Here is a 14,723-nt window from a genome sequence, read left to right on the forward strand (position 1 = left end):
AAAGCTGTGCAGTTGATGCTATAAAACACTACACTCCTGGCCAGCTTGTCTAATTGGCTGCTATAAAGACCCATTATGCACATCATGGAAATAAAACAAAGAGCTGTAGACTCTGCAAATCTGAAACAAAAAACAAATTGCCAGGGAATTATAGCAGGTCTAGCAGTAGTGAAGAAGGGTCACTGGACTCAGAATGTCAACTCTGCTTTCCCTCGCTACGAATGCCATCAGACCTGCTGAGTTTCTCCAGCAATTTCTGTTTCTGATGCACGTCGTGGACCTCCACTGAGCTTGTTCTACTCCAAAATTGCACTTTCTCCTGTCGTGGAGAAGGAATTCTAAATATTTCGCTGTGGTGACCTTGAATTTCCCCAGATCTCCGTCAGCTGCATCATCATAACATGGCCAGAAGTGCAGCAGGTTTTCAATACAGTTCTGGCAAAGTTCTGACAATACAGTACCTGAAAAATGGGAGCAAGCTTCAGGCAGCTGACAATTTTAAATTATTTTTGATTGAAAGCAATACAATGCAACTTCATTAAATGTTATTTTCTACACTGTATTTTTATTAAAGGTTTTCAAGATTGCATTTGTTTCCTGCATGAATGAGCTTCACAATGATTGTGATCTGACCCTTCAAGAGCAATCACCTCCCTGGATACACATTGCCTACAATGTTTTCAAAAACCGCCTGCATAATTTGTCCAAGACAATTTCACTCTATCCAATAATCCTGGAACACATTTATTGTTATCTACAAGGAACAGTGAGTTCAAAACCTCAGCAAATGGTGAGTCTTATAAAAAAATTGCAAACTAATTAAAGCTTATGAAGCATTGATAGTAAAACACAAGATTCTTTTAAGTCTTGTTTTGAAGTCAATATTATATATGTGGCCACATTTATTCAACCCTTTTACTGATTAGACAGACACATTTTATTTCGTCCTTCAGCCATTCAGTGTTAACTGTACTTTGAATATATGATAATTAACCAAAAAGATTGATGAGGGCGTAGTGGTAGATGTTTACTTGGACTTTACTTGGATTTAGTAACACCTTTGACAAGGTTCTGCATGGTAGATTAATTAGTAAAGTTGGATCACGTGGGATTCAGGGTGAGCTTGCCAATTGGATACAAAGTTGGCCTTATAGTAGACGACAGAGGGTGATGGTGAAGGCTTGTTTTTCAGACTGAAGGCCTTTGGCCAGTGGTGTTCCACATGGAGCAGAACTGGGTCCACTTTTGTTTGTCATTTATATAAGTGATTTGGATGAGCATATAGTGGACATGGTTAGTAAGTTTGCAGGTGACATCAAGATTGGTGGCATTGTGGACGGTGAAGAAGGTTATCTAAGATTACAAAGCGATCTTGATCAACTGAGTCAATGGGCTGAGAAGTGGCAGGTGGAGTTTAATTTGGATAAATGTGAAATATTGTATTTTGGCAATACAAACAAGGACAGGACTTATACAATTAACAGTAGAGCCCTGGCTAGTGTTGTAGAACAGAGAGACCTAGGAGTTCAGGTACATATACTTTGAAATTTGCATCACATCTAGACAGGATGGTTAAGAAGGTGTTCAATACACTTGCCTTCATTGCTCAGACCTTTGAGTATAGGCGTTGGGACATCATATTGAGGCTGTAGAGAAACATTGATGAAGCCTCTTCTGGAATAATGTGTGCAGTTCTGGTTGCCTGCTACAGGGAGGATATATTTAAACTGGAGAGGGTTCAGAAAAGATTTACTAGAATGTTGCTGTGAATGGAGGGTTTGAGATATAAAAATAGACTGGAAAGTCAAGGGCTTTTTTCACTGGTGCGTAGGAGGTTGAGAGGTGACCTTATTGAGGTTTGTAAAATCATGAGGGGCATAGATAAGGTGAAAGACAAGGATCTTTTCCCTAGGCTGGGGGTGTTCAAAACTAGGGGGCATGTTTATAAAGGTGAGAGGAGAAATATTTTAAAGGACATGAGGGGCAAGTATTTCATTTTGAGAGTAATTTGTATCTGAAATTAATTGCCAGAGGAAGGGTTGGATGATGGTACAGTTAAAAGACATTTGGATAAGTTCATGAGTATGAAAAGTTTGGAAGGATATGAGCCAATCACAGGCAGGGAGGACTAGTTTAGTTTGGGAACATGGTCGGCGTGGACTGGTTGGACCGAAGGATCTGTTACTGTGCTGTATGACTCTATGATTCTATGATATATATGTGTTATTTAATTAAAGGCTTCCCATATGCAGGAACAGGAGTCATCCATTCAGTCTGTCAAATCTGTTCCACCACACAATCAGATCACAGCTGATTGTGGCCTAACTAATTCCCCTTGGCCCATATCCCTTAATACTTTTGTTTAACAAAAAATTATCTGTTTCAGATTTAAAATTAACATTTGCTCTAGCATGTTATGGAGAGTTCCAAATCTCTACCATCCTTTGTGTATAAAAGTGCTTCAAAATATGAACCGTCTGGCCCCTAATTCTCAGACTACACCCCCTCGCTCTCAAATCCTTAACCAGTCAGAGTAGTTTATCTTTATCAACCCTGTCTTTTCCTGTTAATACTATATTTAATTTGTATGTTTTTCCATCCTGTAACCCTGGCTTTCATTCCATTGAATGCTTAACTTTGCTAGTTGTATTTGTGAGTTAAATGGAGTGAAGTTATGAGAGTGTGTCTCGCCTCATCAGTGACAGCCTGGAGAAACAGCAGGATTATGATAATCAACTAGCTATCTCTTTTGGTTCTCTGTTTCTTCCAGTTGATTTATTTGAATTAAAATAGCCTAAAGGAACAGTGATTTTCTTGAATCTAATGAGATAACAATACTATTCAGTGCAATGAACAATAATTGTGGGTTGTGAAGAGCAAAGTTGTATTCAATATATTTCAACTTCTGGCCAATACCGCTCTGCTCCTGTTGTTATTTGTTGGTTGCTGAAGAGGTTAAAGGGTATATTCAGGATAGCATCGCCCGAGTGTGACAAGTTTTAACATGGAGCAAGTGTTGCGCGCCATCTTGACAGAATTAAACCCAGTGGCAAGGAAACCGAGCTAACTGGGAAGCCTTGTTCTTCTGCAATCTTTGTCTGCCACGTCACCAGTGAGATCATCCAGATGATGTGTCTCCCTTTGTCTATTCTGCAGCTGAGGACTTGTTTGCCAGAGCCCTGTCTGCTGAGTTCTTCCAGGATTCCTCACATACCTTCACAACTGAAGTCCAGGACATATGGAGTCCCATTGTACTTGCCCTGTTTTGATTGACCATTTTTAATTCCATGCCTAGATTCCATGCCCAGGATGAGGGAATGGATTTTAGATTATAAATGTTGGTCTAGCCCACTCATGAAGAGCTGACTATTTCTTGATGAAAATATTGAAAATTTCATAGCCTTTTAAAGGCTTGGCCCATGGTAAAAAGAAGTGAGCAGTCCTAGCTTATTACATTCACCGTTTTTGTTAGTCAAGTAAAGGATGAGATGAAGCATGAAATTACAACAAAGAAAATCGACATGAAGTTCTTATCTTTCCCACTTATTTAGAATTGAATACTTAATGAAGGGAATGCCTCATCACAAGTGCAATATTTCTGCTTAATTTTCAGATGCTTGACATATTTACAATTTCTGCTTGTGCTGAAAAAGCTCAAGCTGTAAACATTGTGGGGCTCAAGAGTTGTAAGGAACTAGTGGAAATAATGGAAACAGTGCAGCCATCAGTTGAACTCATTCATGATAAAAGCTACATCAAAGCATGCGGACCACTATGTCAGCAAATCATTGGTGAAATCAGGCAAGATTCACTTTTTGTTCAACTTGTGAAGACACTGTTTATAGATATGCTGTTCCAAGTTGCACATATCCTCACCCCAACCCAGGTCTATGGCTATGTTATATTTCAGGCATTAAGGTGCCAAGGTGGCTTAGTGGTTAGCACTGCTACCTCACAGTGTCAGAGAGTTGGGTTTGATTCCACCTTTGGGCAACTGTCTGTATGGAGTTTGCGTAGTCTCTCTGTGTCTGCGTGGATTTCCTCCAGATGCTCCTGTTTCCTCCCAGAGTCCAGGGATGTGCAGGTCAGGTGGATTTATTGTGCTGAATTGCCCATAGTGGCCCAGAGATGTGTAGGTTAGGTGGATTGACCATGGTAAATTGCCCATAGTGTCCTAGAGATGTATAGGTTAGATGGGTTGACAATGCTAAATTGCCCATAGTGGCCCAGGGATGTGTAGGTCAGGTGGATTGACCTTGGTAAATTGCCCATAGCGTCCCAGAGATGTATAGGTTAAATGGGTTGGCAATGCTAAATTGCCCATAGTGGACCAGGGATGTGTAGGTTAGGTGGATTGACCTTGGTAAATTGCCCATAATGTCCCTGAGATTGTATAGGTTAGATGGGTTGACAATGCTAAATTGCCCATAGTGGCCCAGGAATGTGTAGGTTAGGTGGGTTGGTCATGGGAAACACAGGATTACAGGGAATAAGTTTGGGCGAGTAGGCTTGGTTAGGATGCTCTTCGTGTGGCCAGTGTGGACTCAATGGGCCAAATAACTTGTTTCTGCACTGCAAGGTTTCAATGATTAATGTAACTGGAGCCATCAATGCAATTAAAAACTGAATTTTTCATCAATGTTCTTCCGTTAGTGACACTGAACCTAAACAAAAAAAAAACTAGTTTACACAGGAAATTTTATAGCATTCATACCATTTTTGGTCTGAAACTTACATTGATTTACCAGAATGTGAGATCAATTATTTTAGCATGGGAGGAGAGAGCAGAGGCTGATAGAAGTCTATGAAGAGGAAGCAGGAGACTGACATTAGTTTTAGCTTGCTTTAGCAGACATCCAGAGCAAATAAGTTGGGATATATTTTGTCCCTTCTAATAGCCTACCATGAGGGAGATTGCAGTGTGAATTTATGACACAACCTCTCATCGACCACCACACAACACTAAGACACGTGTATACTTCAGTTCTGTTTCAAAGTTGTTTGTTTTTATTTTTAACATGAATAATTTCAATGTTATAATCATAAAAAGAGTTGTAATATTATTTATTTTATGATTGGTAGATCAAACTGGGAATGTGCACTTGTATTGGGTGTGTTTATTGAACATGTCGTATTCAGTATACCAGACACTGAGGCCAAGTTGCAAGACATTGCTGTAAAATATTGTGCACGACTTCAGAAGGTAAAGAACAAAACTTTCCAAGGAGTGAAGTTGTCACGATGTACATGTCAGTGATTTTAATTTACTTTTGGGCTGATAAATTATTATCACTTGTTCAGAATGCTAAACACATGAGATTCTTGGATTTTTTTTTAACTCTCTCTATTATCAGACTGACAATCAACACAAAGGTTTAAATATTTCATATGTCTGCACATACTGTCTACAGTACCACTGAGTAGTAAGTTATATTGCAACTCAGCACATAGCCACAGAGATGTCATTTTTTAATGGTGTAAAGTTAAAGTAAAACTCTATTTCTAGCAGTTCTTCTTTAACCTTACACATCAAGATCCTTATTAATAAGTTGGTCGACACAAGTATCCTTTTTACTACCAGTAAATTCTTGCTTTTGCAATTCAATTGTTTATGACCACCTGCCCTTTACTGAAATCAGTTTCGATTTTTTTTCTCCCTATTGTAAGACTATTTCTGGAAAGATTTCACATATAATCTCTCCAATACCAAAATTTCTGTGGAACTTTTCTCAAAAACTCAAGGACATTAACCCCTACCATGTCAAGTAAAGAGAAGGGAGGCTGAATTAGATTGAAATATCCCTGTTCCAAAATTTGCTTTTACCCCAGTTTCAGAAGAAGGCATTACTAAAACAGTACAAATTATTCAATTTTCCATTCCAACTACCCTGATCAGAATGCTATTTGTTGTCTGACTGCGGTAATTTTTGTACTAAGACTCATTTGATACAAGCCACTCTCAACCAACAAGAAGATGCTTTCTTCACTTCTGGCTGTGCTGAACAGGCATAGATCATTCAATTCCCAGCATTTTTTTTTGCCATTCAATGGGATCATACTGAACTGTGACCTACTTCTGAATACCCCACTTTGCCCTATGTTCCTTAATAACTTTGATCCACAAAGATCTATCAATCTCTGTTGGTTCCCTTTAGAATCTTAAACTTCAGGCAAATCACTCATTTAACCTTCTAAATTACAGGGAGCACAAATGTGGTTTGTGGATTCAGATCTTGGTTTTTGAGATGAAATAGAATTGTCACATCACATTGATGTTTTGACTGAATCCCTTGAGAGGTCAAAATGTGAACAAAAACTGCCTTAAGGAAATCCTTTTCCCAGAAGACATTTCTGTAAGCTGTCTTTATTTAAAAGTTAATGACAACACAACACCTTAATGAATCCCTTTGACTTGCATCTGCTTCTTCCTTTATTCACTGTTAAAATAAAGACACAAGTTCATTTAAAATATACATATAAGCACCTCTCTTAAAACAGCAGATAAGAGAAAATTATACAAATATGTTAAGTATTCTTCTAATAACAGCACAAACAGGAATTTTGAGGCTTAGTTCTCATCATGTGAAATAAGTCTTTGATGAGAGGGCTTTTATGTTACGATTTAGAAGTTTCCTGTGCTTTTTGTCTCTGAAATTATTCCACTTTCTCTTCTGATTGCATTGAACAGTTTTATTCTCTGGTTTTACACAGATCCTCAGAATATCCTCTGATTTGAAAAAGGAAAGAACACTTGAAGGAGTTATTGAAGTGTTGCAGTTGTGCAATGAAGAAGCTAGTCACTTGGACTACAGGTACACTTCAATCATCAAAACACCATTTGTTACCATATTTTGTACAGATCTTAGAACTAATTGTGTTGTTGGCTGTTAAAAGTGTCATTTTGTGATCTGTGGCTCTCTCTCCAGTTTGCCTTTGTCCCCTCAATTAGTGCATGTCATCCTTTACATAATGTTGTACATTAATGCTTTAGCACATATTCAGCAACGCTGCCTCAACTGGAGGATGCTAATGGTCCTGAAGTGTTAGTATTACTGAATCTAAAACAAATAAGTTTAAGGATAATCCAAAGAGATTCTACAAGTACATTAAGAGCAAGATTGCAACTAGAGAGAAAGTAGGGCCCCTTAAGGATCAAAGAGGTCATCTTCCTGTTGAACCTCAGGAGATGGGAGAGATATTAAATGAATATTTTGTGTCAGTTTTCACTGTGGAGAAAGAAATAGAGGCTAGAGAACGCAGGGTAATAAATATTGATGTTTTGAAAACAGTTCACATTACAGGAGAGGAAGTGCTGGAGGTCTTCGAAAATATAAAGATAGATAATCTCTGGGACCTGTCCTACTGTATTGGAGGACCTTGTGGGAAGTTAGTGAGGTAATTGCAGGGCCCCTTACAGAAATATTCTTATCACCTATAAATACGGGTGAGGTGCCAGGTGACTGGAGAGTGGCTAATGTTGTGCCTTTGTTTAAGAAGGAATGTAAAGAGAAACCTGGGAACTATAGACCCATCTCACTTCAGTGATAGGTAAGTTGCTGGAAGTGATTTTGAAGGATAGGATTTATATGCACTTGGAGAGGCAAAGAATAATTAGGGATAGTCTACATGATTTAATGTGAGGGATCTCATGTCTCACAAACTTGATTGAGGTTTTTGAGGAAGTAATGAGAAGATTGATGAGAGCAAAGAGGTAGATTGATATCTTGGACTTTAGTAAAACGTTTGACAAGGTTCCTCACGGGAGACTAAAGAATAAAATTAGATCACATGTTATTCAGAGTGAGCTAGCCAAATGTTTACAAAATTGGCTTAATGTCAGAGACAGACAGTAATGGTGGAGCGTTGTTTTTTTGGACTGGAGGCCCATGAATAGCGGTGTTCCACAGGGATCAATACTGGGTCCACTATTGTTTGTCATTTATATAAAAGATTTAGATGAGAATATAGAAGGCGTGGTTCGTAAGTTTGCAGATGAAGCCAAGATTGGTGGTACAGTGAACAGTGAAGGTTATCTAGGATTACAAAGAGATCTTGATCAGTTAAGTCATTGGGCTGAAAAGTGGTGTGGAATTTAATTTGGATAAATGTGAGATATTGTATTTTATAAAGCAAACAAGGGCAGGGCTTCCACAATTAAAGTAGGGCTCTGGGTAGTGTTGTAGAACAAAGAGACCTAGGGGTTCAGGTATATAATTCTTTGAAGGTCTCATCACACATAGACAGAGTGGTTAAAACAGTGCTTAGTGTGCTTGCCTTCATTGCTCAGACCTTTGAGTAGAGGAGTTGGGATGTTATGTTGAGGTTGTACGGGATGTTCGCCTCTTCTGGAGTACTGTGTCCAGTTCTGGTCGCCTTGTTATAGGAAGGATATTACTAAATTGGAGAGGGTTCAGAAGAGATTTACCAGGATGTGGCCAGGAATGCAGGGTTTGACTTTAAAAAAAAGGCTGGATAGGCTGGGACTTTTTTCACTGGATTGTAGGAGATTGAGGGATAACCTTAAAGACGTTTATAAAACCATACGGAGTATAAATAAGGTGAATGACAAGTGTCTTTTCCCTAGAATGGGGGGATTTCAAGCCTAGGGGCATACTTCTAAGGTGAGAGGAGAAAGATTGAAAAAAGATATGAGGGGCAACTTTTTTTACATAGAGAATGGTTTACGTGTGGAATGAACTTGGAGAGGAAGTGGTGGATGTGTGTACAGTTACGATGCTTAAACTACATTTAGATAAGTATTTGAATAAGAAATGTTTGGAGGGATATGATCTAAGCACAGACAGATGGGACTAGTTTAGTTTGGAATTCTGGTTGGCACGGACTGATTGGACCGAAGGGTCTGTTTCCGTGCTGTGTGACTCTATAAAAGGATTTTGAAGATGTGTGTTGTAGCATCTTGGCTGAAAATGCAGTACGACCTGTCCTTACCTTCTAACTGAATAGGAATGCAGTCAAATTTGTAACGTCTGGAAGCTGAGAGGGCTGGAGTCAGCCGAGGGTAGGTCATTTCTCAGCTGAACCCCAGGCCAAACAGAGAGAAACTCTGCACTAAACGGAAAGGAAAGCAGTCTAAGCTTCACAACTTGCTTGAATCATACCAAATGCAAAGCAGCGCTGTGCCACTTCCTGCTAATTCCGGAACATAGTCCAATCTCTCCTTTTGGAAGAGGCTGCAGATTAGCAAACAGGAGTTAAAAGAGAAAGCTGTCTATATTACAATTTCTGAACATCTTTGCACTATATTGCTCTACCTCAGATATGGCATCAAAGAATGTGCGGTCTGCCTCGGGGTGCTGAATGATCCAGCTTGCCTTCCCTGTGAACATGTCTTTTGTTTCAAATGTCTGGATCAGTCACTGAAGATTCGCTCGTTTTGTCCAAAATGTAAGGCAGGCGTGCCAGGTTCCTTTAAAATCGAGGTCTCTATCCAGTTAAAGTAAGTTACACTCTTCCAAATCAAGTTTCAGTTTTGACTTTTGCCTGATTACTTTTATAAAAGGTGCTATGGTGAAATTACTTACTTTTCTGAGAACTGTGGGTAGAGATGTCTGATGGATTTATGTTGAGCTACCAAACCTCATTCCAGCAGACTGGAGACTTATATAGGTTTTTGTTGAAAATGTAGGGGATGTAGAGTATGTCTGCCCTAGTAAGTTGTTTGCGAATATTGTTAACTGAGACTTAGCTTGCCCCCACCCAACCAACATCACTACTTCAATCTTTCATGACTCTTCCCTATTGTGACTCTCCGGCTGCTATCTAAGACTTGACTCCATCTGAAATGAGCAGCCCTCTGTGTGTCTGTGAAAGTACCATCAAGGCTTTATCTTGCCTCCTTTACTCCCAGATAGCAGCCCCAACTGCTGCATGTTTCCCTTGTCCACCTATCTATGCAGCAAGACCACTAGTGGCTAATCTCTTCGACCTCCTTCCTATTTTATTCACACACCACCCCCACTGCTGAACTCTTGGACTGTGCCAGCAGACAGACACTGACCTTCAGTCTCCCTCCAACACATCCATTGAGATATGTCTCTTGATTAAACTTAAAGATATAAGCCATAAGTATTAAGTTAGCCTGGAGCAGTGTTTTGTCAAGGAATAAGATGGTGCTATTGCCATATGAGCATAGCCTCATTGACCTGACCTCTATCTGTAACAGTCTCAGCTGATTATACTTTCTCTTGCCTGTCCTGCCCAAGCTTTTCCAGTAGCAGGGTGACCCTGGTTTGCAGACCTCACCTTGGTCCATCGCTGTACGCTTTGCCATATTTTTCTCCTGTAATCTTATTTCATCCTGTTCACCTCTCCGGTAAAATTCATGTTCTCTACCCTACATCCAAACCCCAGATTAAATTCCTTGGTGATGTATCCTCACTACTTTCCCTTTATCAGCATTGACACTGAGTTACTACTGATTTCCAGTCATTTCAACCACCATTTCAACTCACCTCTTGCCTTACATGCAATGCTATTTTCCTCTTTAACCTCTTCTCCCAGATAACCTCTTCCTCCTGCATTGTTAGCTACCCCTTTGCTTCCTGATGAGTCCTCTCTATCCTGATCATATGAAGGTAAGGCTTTGAGTCATAGAGTCACAGAGGTGTACAGCATAGAAACAGATTCTTTGGTCCAACTCGTCCATGCCAACCAGATATCCTATATTAATCTAATCCCATTTGCCAGCACTTGGCCCATATCACTCTCAACCCTTCCTATTCATATACCCATCCAGATGTCATTTAAATACTGTAATTGCACCAGCCTCTACCACTTCCTCTGGCAGCTTGTTCCATACACGCACCACCCTCTGCCCCTCGGGCTCCCTTTAAATCTTTCCCCTCTCACCTTAAACCTATGCCCTCTAGTTCTGGACTACCCTGAACTTGTATCCCTAGCCACTCAAGTGCATTTCAGCAGAAGTAAATATAAACAGAAGTTTGAAATTTAATGATATAAAAAGGAGCTCAAAGAGTTCCCAATATCTGCATATTATGTAGAAATAGTGAAAGTTCATAAAATCCCACTGTAAATATATATATAATATCCAGAAGATCAGAAAATAAACCTATAGCTTCACAATATACAATTGGACTCTAATTAGAATTCTGTAATCAGTTTGTATTAGGAATAATTAGCTGTATTTTGGAACTGTTTGTGAACCAGTACCTATGTCTTCCTGTACTATCAATGCATAGAATATATAGGTATAATAGGACTGAACTAGTATTTTGAGTTAGTCTAACACTATAAAGTGGTTACATTCTTAAACTGAATGCTTTTTCAATTTTACAGAAAGGCTTCAGAAAAATATAATAACTTCCGACAGCGGTGCAATTTGTTTTTCATGGAGGTTGTTTCCAGGTTTTGCTTCAGTGAAGATTCTCCACCCTCTGATGAAGTGATTACATTGCTGCTGTCATTGCTAATAGCAGTCAGGAAACTCCCTGAAGGTACGCATCAAGGTAGAAGGTAATAAGTGTCCATTCATCTTCACATTGAAGATTTCAGTCTGTCTTCAGACATTGCAGAGACTGATGATATAACAGGTGCCTGATTGTGCCAGAAGCCTCAGACCTGAGATGTTCCATTCTGGGCAATGAGCAAGCATGTGACCAGAATGCAGTTCACCTACTCTCACCTGCAAGCATCTGAAACAGCAACAGTCACATGGTATCTGGTTGGAACAGTCACAAATGAAAAATGAAATGGGGAAATAATGCTCCCTTGACTTTACCATGGGAAGATTTTTGGACAACAGTAAAACAAAAGAGCACCACCTGGGATTCCTCTCTAATCCGCATACAATTCAGAATATGATCCATATTTTAACACCAGTTTGTGTAGAGCCCATATCCACCTGAGAAAGCCCCAACTGATTCCTTTTGAAACCTGTCAGACTTCACTGGTCTGAGCTGAATTGGAATTCTAGCTTCAGAGAGAGAGAAAACAGAACACTGACTGAGATTGCTTTCAATCTTGTCCTTCACAGTTGAGACTTTTGTATCTTGTATGCATTTCCCAAGTACTGTTGATTGTGGCTACTTCCATGGGTTGGTTAGCTCAATTGGCTGGTTTGCCCAGAGTCATGGCAACTGAGTGGGTTCAATTCCAATACCCCGCCTGAGATTATCATGAAGGACTCTCCTTCCCAACCTCTCCTCTTGCTTGAGGAGTGTTGACCCTCAGTTTAAAACACCATCAGTCATCGCTCTGTAATGGGAGAGCAGCCTATGATCCTCAGGGTTAAGGCGGCTTTATTTCCAGGCAATGGGTGGAGGACTTTGTGTTGCACATCCACTGTGTGACTTGTACATTACGGCATCCTGTCCTCTCAACTGGATTTTTTTTTTAATTTGGCATTCTCATCTGTAGTAACTATTCCCATGGAATAGCTACATTCTCTGTTTGCTGACCATGAGCAAAGGTCCAAATACAACAAAAACAGAAATTGCCGGAAAGGCTCAGCAGATCTGGCAGCATCTGGTAGCTAGGAAAACAATTTTTATGCAGAAGGTAGGATGGGGGTGGGGAGGGAGGGGTGGTGGTGGATGGAGCAGGGAATAAACAATAGGTGGCGATAGAGCCCAAAGAGAGAGAAGAAGTAGTTACCATCACTTCTGAGGAAGAGTCACTGGACCCGAAACATTAACTCTGATTTCTCTCCACAGATGCTGCCAGACTTCCTGAGATTTTCCAGCAATTTCTATGGTTGTTTCTGATTTCTGATCTGCAGTTCTTTTGGTTTTTATATAAATTTTGCATATAGGTCAGCAGTAACATTTAAATAGAAGCAATCTGTCAACCTATAACAAAACAACCTTTATTTGTGATATTAGGTAATCTGTACCAGACTCGGAGTTTAACACCATTCTCAGAATGCGTGGACATTAATCCTGTGATACGTTCCATTTTATTGAAACTTATGCTGCATTATAGGTAAGGGGGAAAAATGCACAAGTTAAGTTACATGTCTAATTCCATGAATTTGATAGAAGCTGATAGATGCTCTTATGTTCTGAAGGCTTCTACTAGTCCTTTTTGTTCTCCTGCTTATTGTTAATAATTACTCTGAAAGCAATGCCTCAGTACCAGTGAGGGAGAACCAGAATGTGACAATACTGAATCATGGGGTGTCACCATACCATTCAATAAAAGTTTATTTATTAACTTTAGTTAAATTATTAATGATCTGGGGGAAAAGCAATTTCCACGCACAATCTCTTGTACCTAATTTTCCCCAGGAGCAGCTACCGAGTATTTCTGGACCTGCCTGAAATAAGTATCAGTTCTCCTTGAACTTGCTAAATATGGTCTGATCAGCCAGTCTGGACAGACCTACTGGAGGGTGCTAAGGGAATGCTAAGCAAGATAATGTTTTTCTTGGACTGATGTGAAGCTGGAAGCACTAGCGTTTGCTTATCTTTGTCAGTGCCTCACACACATACCCCTCACCCCACCCCCAATCCTCCCACCTCCCTAAACACCTGAGAGTTTCCCATCAGCTGACATTTCTAAGGAGACAAGACCCCCCCCCAACCCCCACAGACATATAAATATACAAACAAAGATAGCCACTCGGCCCCTCAAGCCTGTTCCTCCATGCAGTTAAATTGTGCTGATCTGATTTTAACCTCAACTGTACATTCCTGCATATCTTAGATAATTTTTCATCCCCTTGGCAATTAAAAACATGTCTCCCTCTGCCTTAAAAATATTTTAAAATTCTGCATCCTTTGCCTTTTGAGGAAAGGGATTTCAAAGAATCGCACCCCTCTGAGAGAAAGAAATGTTTCCTTATCTCTCTTCAAAATAGGCACCTCTTTATTTTTAAACTAAAAACCTTGTTCTAGATCCTGTCATAAGAAGAAACATGATTTCCACACGTTCCTCATCAAGTCCCCTCAGGAACTTTCAATTTAGTTATTTCTGACTCTTTGCAACTCCAGAGGATGCAGATTTTGCCTGTCTAACCGTTCCTCAGAAGGAAACCTGCTCATTCTAGGTATTGATCCAGTAAACAGTTAGCTACATCCAGGCACCTGGTCGGCATAGATTGCTGGGTTTATGTAGATGATGTTGATTTTTAAGTAAGTCTCAGAATACATCTTCAGGTGAAAGGTTCCAGGCACAGTGCCCACATCATGCCAGACACCGTCAAACAGCATGGAAAATTCTGTCAGCTTTTTCCACCCTCTACGAAGGAAACAATGGGAGGCTCTTTAGAGATGTTCTGCTCACAGTGATTTCTTCAGCTCATTCCATGACCAACAAAATAAAGCAAGCAACTCTACTGCCCTCCCAGCTCCAGGGAACTTGCTGTGTAGTTGCAACCATTAAGACAAATAGCATGTTATGCATTTCTTTAACTACTTTCAGACCAGCCTCAGGCCAAAAGTGGGCTGAAAGGAATTTCAGTACCCAAGCAACATTTGCCCTCAATACTGCTACAAATGCAACTCCTTTCCACTGAGGGGAGTCTATGGACACCAGTGTAATGCAGCAGGATTCACTAAATATTTAATAGCAGGACACGTGGGTTTGATAAGTGCCTGACAATATCCTAGATTCTTTAACTCAACACAGGATGCAAAGAAAATTGTTTTTGAACATGCCAGGCACTGTCACATGACTTAGATAGATGAGCTATTTTAATACCAATGGAAAGTGGAAATCACTGTACTGGCACTAGATTTGCAGTG

At 39.9% G+C, this 14,723-nt stretch overlaps 1 protein-coding gene across 3 annotated transcripts in view; it reads left to right on the forward strand.

The window, feature by feature from the left end:
• Positions 1-14,723, forward strand: part of LOC122562201 (E3 ubiquitin-protein ligase rnf213-alpha-like) — a 159,421-nt gene that overhangs the window by 107,441 nt on the left and 37,257 nt on the right. For all 3 annotated transcript variants that reach the window (XM_043714879.1, XM_043714880.1, XM_043714881.1), the window contains exons 45-51: positions 575-790; positions 3,614-3,801; positions 5,083-5,203; positions 6,712-6,812; positions 9,278-9,457; positions 11,317-11,474; positions 12,861-12,960. In XM_043714879.1, coding sequence (XP_043570814.1) covers positions 575-790; positions 3,614-3,801; positions 5,083-5,203; positions 6,712-6,812; positions 9,278-9,457; positions 11,317-11,474; positions 12,861-12,960 — 1,064 coding nt within the window. The remainder of the gene's footprint in view (positions 1-574; positions 791-3,613; positions 3,802-5,082; positions 5,204-6,711; positions 6,813-9,277; positions 9,458-11,316; positions 11,475-12,860; positions 12,961-14,723) is intronic.

Source organism: Chiloscyllium plagiosum, chromosome 24, assembly GCF_004010195.1.
Source record: "Chiloscyllium plagiosum isolate BGI_BamShark_2017 chromosome 24, ASM401019v2, whole genome shotgun sequence".
NCBI classification, from domain to species: Eukaryota; Metazoa; Chordata; class Chondrichthyes; order Orectolobiformes; family Hemiscylliidae; genus Chiloscyllium; species Chiloscyllium plagiosum.